The sequence below is a fragment of the Limulus polyphemus genome, unplaced genomic scaffold (genome assembly GCF_000517525.1).
Source record: "Limulus polyphemus unplaced genomic scaffold, Limulus_polyphemus-2.1.2 Scaffold1365, whole genome shotgun sequence".
NCBI classification, from domain to species: domain Eukaryota; kingdom Metazoa; phylum Arthropoda; class Merostomata; order Xiphosura; family Limulidae; genus Limulus; species Limulus polyphemus.
Window position 1 is genome coordinate 54,019 of NW_013666975.1, and position 5,432 is coordinate 59,450.

The 5,432-nt window shown below is 35.8% G+C and overlaps 1 protein-coding gene across 1 annotated transcript in view; it reads left to right on the forward strand.

Annotated features, from left to right (window-relative positions):
- The window catches only part of LOC106463275 (E3 ubiquitin-protein ligase Mdm2-like), a 61,293-nt gene that overhangs the window by 50,577 nt on the left and 5,284 nt on the right, over positions 1 to 5,432 (forward strand). The window contains exons 9-10 of the mRNA XM_013923290.2: positions 4,348 to 4,458; positions 4,695 to 4,877. Coding sequence (XP_013778744.1) covers positions 4,348 to 4,458; positions 4,695 to 4,877 — 294 coding nt within the window. The remainder of the gene's footprint in view (positions 1 to 4,347; positions 4,459 to 4,694; positions 4,878 to 5,432) is intronic.

A 5,432-nucleotide genomic window follows, 5' to 3' on the forward strand; every position in this document is an offset into this window, starting at 1 on the left:
AACATTGGTATGTCACACCATCTTGAAGTTCAAACTGCTCATATAGGTGCCATAGGTCTTGTGCATCTATGCTACACTCCACTACTAGTGCTGTTGGGCATGACCTTGCTGGACATGTTAGGGTCATTTGGTAACTCACCTTGGAACGTTCATCCTTTAATGCTGTTACTTACTTCATAGTTGGCTTTTACTATGGCTGAAACTGCCATGGTTTCAACTCCCACATGTGTTCAGGATCAGAACATTCCACAAACACACATGGTCTCACCATGTAGCAAGGTAATCCATCCACATTTCTGTGTTGTGAGCCTGGGCAATAAACTAGGATAGTCCATATTTTTGCAACTGTGTTATCCAACGTGTTATCATCCCCTTCAGATTTTTGAAGTTCAACAACCATTTAAGTGAAGCAATATCCACCCAGATGGTGAACTTCCTACCATACATATAGTGGCAATTGTGTTTTACGAAGACAACTACAGTCAGTAGCTCTTTCTTCATTTTACAGTATCTGTATTTGGTAGCTGCGAGTATACAATTATACACGATTACACAATCTCCTCTATCCTGCAACTGTGATAACACCACTCCAACTCTGTTGTCACTGGCATCGGTGTGCAAAAGAAACTTGCAGTTCTGGCAGGGATAAAGCAGCACTGGAACATCCATGAAAGCAAAGTTTAGGGATCACAGTAGTGCCGCTATCTTTGAGATTTTGGCCACAAATCATTGGCATTATGATGCAAAACTGAAGAAACTGTGGACTTCATTCTTTTTCACTGGTTGAGGCTAATCTCTCACTGCAGCTATCTAAGCTGGGTCCATCAAGACTATCTCTCTCCCAATAATGTGACCAAGAAATGTCACTCTCATTCGAATAAGCAAACGTTCTCGTGGTTTCAGTTAAAAACCTGCCATCTATGTGCACTATAATACCATCTTCAGGTTCTCAGACATAGACTTAAGTATGGCCAATCTCAAAGTTATCATTGACTTAGACCAGACACCTCTTCCATTGCAGTCCCTCAAGTTTAAGCTACTCCAAAGTAGGTAATGCATTACACAGATAGAATGGCATAAAACAGAATTCATACAGATCATCTCTTGTGCTAAAAACAACCTTAGTCCTGTCATCTAGTTTGATTTGCCAGTATTTGGACATTAGATCCAAGTTATTGAATCAACATAAGCCTTTTAACATGTCCAGACACTCATTTGCCTGTAGTAAGGGGAAGGACCTCACTGATGGATGCCTTTTGCCTCATTTGTTGAGAACACAACTGTGACCTGTAGAAATCTTCCACTAGTAGCAAGTACAACCTCTGTCCACTAGTTTTTGGTTCTGTTCATTCTCTGACTTATGGTGGCCTAGGAATTGGGTAGAGGCCTCTCATGTGGTTTCAAACTTAGCAGGGCCAATCTATTTCAACAAACCTCTGTTGTCCACACTTCCCATTTGCCAAGATGGATTCTTAGGGGTATTGTCTGCTTGAATGGTATGTTTGCACTAGTTTTTAGCAACTCTCTGAGTCAGCAGTTGCAAGCTGACTAATCTTATGGACCATCTTACCAACACTAAAAGTTATATGTCCAGGAGAGGACTTATAATAGACTCAGCATCTCTCTCTGCTAGTAAATCTTTCCTCTCATTCATGAGTATTTCTACATCTAGAATAAGCCATTCTTTTTGTGATATCTTCTGGTGGGACAATGGAAACTTAGTGGACCTACAAGTATAAAATCTCAGGTTTGATTTCCGTGGTGGACTCAGCAGATAGCCAGATTTTGTTTTGTTCTAAAACAAAACAAACTTTAAACTCAAGAGATCAGTCATGTACTAATGTGTACATTATCATTTCAGTACCTTCTAGTTATAGCACCAATTTCTTCATCCTATCCACTTGTGGTATTTTCAGGTAAAATAGATTTCCTCACACCCAGGGGTCCTAATAATTGGTAATACGTATTATGGGATTCCTTAATTTTTTTTTCTACCTTTTATCTTTGCAACACAGTCATAAAAGAGCGAAGAGTATACCTGGATCAGATGTGGTGCAGTCTCTTGTTGAGATATGTTATTTTCTGTTTTTGGTTCCACACCTCATGTCTCTTTGGGCACTTCCTAAAGGTGGGTCATTTCCCATCCAGCCTCCCCACTTCCAGTGATATATGGTGTGATCTTCTGACCAGTCTTGAAGTGATTAAAGAATGCAAATGTGGAGAGGGTACTGGTTATGATAGGGGTTGTGTTGCACTTCTATTGGTGGAGAGCTGCTGCAAAATCATATCCAAGTGGATATGCAGAAGTGGGAGGTGGAAGGCTAGTGGCGAGCATTGAAAATTTACACCAATAGAGGGCAGTACTGAACAAGAAAAGCTATTTTGTGAAAGGAGGTAAGTATATTGGAAATACATTTTCAGTTTAGGAAAATGTTAACTTTTAGTAGACTGTATTTAGCTTCATTGCTTTCTCACTCTCAGGATTAGTTTCTCTAGAACTAAAACACAGTGTTTTTGAAATAATGTCTTCACTTGGCAATCTCCTAATAGAATTGTCTAAACAAAGTATGTTTGAATTCAACAGGTAAACTCACTTTCTTTGTCCAGTTGACACTGTCATGTCATAAGTTTTGTTATAGCATTGGTCTGCTGTATCATTTAGACAATTTCAACTGGGTCAGCAAAGGATATTAGGGTACTAATCCTTTCAACCCAGATGCTATATATTCTGTAATATCCTTTTAAGCATAATAGACATTACCTACTATAGAGAACAGAAAAAAAGCAACTAAAACAAGGCAATGTCATTGACTTTCTAGACCACATGTTGCCACTATTACAGTAGATTAAAAAAAAAAAAAAAAAGCGGTTCTCTTCCGTGATAAAGTTTCTCTTGGAGCTTAAAGACGTGGAACCTTTTCCATAAGAAGTATGTGATTAATAAAAAATACACACAAGAACAGAAACAAAACTGGATGGTGCTCATGGATGAATCCACACTGGATCACTCATCACAGCACACAGTTTTCTTTGAAGTTGTGATATGCAGGCATATTATGTTTTCTACTTGTTTTACTGATATAGCAACTTTTAAAATGTTTTGGTTATTTGCTTCCCAGTGTGTATCTGACTCTTAGCATGACATGGTCATAAAGACAAACTTTCCCTGGCACTTGTCATGTACCAGTTTGGACATCTGATTAGTGTAGCCTTTGTGGTTTGAATTGAGCATTTCCAACAACTGATTGTACATTCTCCAGTCAAGAAGGATGCTAACCCTGATTATTTACACACTTTTCTCCTTTTAATGCTGGGGAATAAAGTTCTGTGTATGTAGAAGTACATTGATACATTGAAGAGAAATTGAAGTTAATAATGCCCGATGTAGGCACTCTTGCTTCCTTATCACACCTAGTTTTTGGTCTGAGATATAACAGGGTTTGCACTAGTGTAATTATCAGGTACTTGTCTGATAACACACAAAGTAGTATTGTTGACCAAAGAGTTAACCTTGTAAATGATAGTATGATGAAGTAGAGAGAAGAAATTGTATACATATAGAATTTAAGAGTATCTGTTTGAAATTAAATTTTAATATTGTACAGTTAAAAACATTAAACAAATAAAATTATGTATAAGGTAAGAAAACATTCTACAATGAACAGTCAGTCTTCAGACTGTATTAAGAAAGAAAGTAACCTTAAGATTTTATTGTGTAATCATTTCAAAAGGTCAATCAATATGTTTGTTATAGCATACAGTTTATAATAGTTTATCAAAGTTGGTGGCTTAAGTAGCAAAGTTTCTATTCAAGAGTTTTAAAAAAATGTCACTATATTAACCTAACATGGTTATTAAAAATTTGTTTCCTTACAATATAGGTAGGTGTTTCATAAGAAATGAAACAAGCTTTCACAGTGCATGGGAACATTAAATTTTAATGTTACCTGTGATCATTTATTGTCACATACTCTCTTGTCTCTCAACTCACCACATCTCAAAGCCACCAGACAAGATTATCAGGAAACGAAAGGACTTTAACACTGCTGTAGTCATATCTGATGTTTATCATCTTTTATTTCTAGCAGAATGCATTTTTTTTTCACAGAAAACACAGGTGTTTAAGAGATTTGAAGCATTAATTTTTTGTGCAGCAAAGAAAATAGGTTTTTTTTTTCACTTTCAAAGCTGAAATTTACAGGAGATTAAATGACAAATTATTTACTTTTTTTACATTAATTTTAAATTTTTAGAATAACATATTTAAAGTATGTTCTAGGATGAGTAAGATATGTTTCATGTCATACAGTTGTGAATTTTACAAATACCGATGCAATCTTTATATAGGACATTGTCCATGCTGCTGTCTTGTTGTATAAAGATGACAGTGACAAAGAATTCTGGGCTGACAGCTCAGACAATGATGGCAGTTCGAGTGATTCTGAAATTGCGGAGGGGGTAAGGATCTTGATGACATAAGAGTTTAATTTTTTATGAAAGTGCAAGATGAAGATCTTTATTTTAACTTGTTTTGTTTAAAGAGATACCACAAAAGGATCAACTATTATACTTTATTGTTTTTTAAAGTATGAGTTTGGGTTTTGATTTGTTGTTGAAATTACATATATGCATGTAAGGTTTTGATTTAGTACAAAGTTTGAAAAACGTTCATCAATTTTTATTTACTTTTTCAGGACAAATGGCAGTGTACTCATTGTGATAGCATTAACAAACCTCCTTTGCGGTTCTGTCAGAAATGTTGGGAAGAGCGTTTAGGTTGGTTACCAGATAGGTCGGACCGTCATCCACCAAAAAAATATCGGCATCGAAAATTAAACCAGTCCTTGTCTAGAAGAGGCTCAGATCATGGATATCATGTATGTATCAGAAAAAAACAACACACTTTATGTTGTTTTTTTGTCTTTTCACAGTTTATAAAACTAAAAATAAATGAAATTTAAATTAGATGTTAAAACTTCTCATCCCACTAGGTTGAGTTTGCTTTAAAAAAATAAATTCACAATATTCAAGTTAGGCCTAACGTTTGATTAAAACTTATAAAATTTATAACACAAGTGTATATTGTGGTCTTCTGGTTTATATTGATATTGTTACGTCTCCGTTTGTTAATTGATTTTTCCGTAACTTCGTTTCGACGAAATTTTAACGACACAAGTCTTTACTTAATAAAACTGGTTTATTCTTTCCGAATATAACTCTGCGATACACTTAATCTCAATACTCGCGCTAAAACAACACCGTAACGAACGAACGTTAACTTCAACAATACCGTGTGACTGCAGTTCAATTACTCACTATCTACACACACATTACATTACCTCCGCGCGTCACGTTTTCCCCATCTTATATATATACCAGCCTACCCTACTAGTAAATACTAGAGCATTCGCCAAAGTACAATGATAATTCTA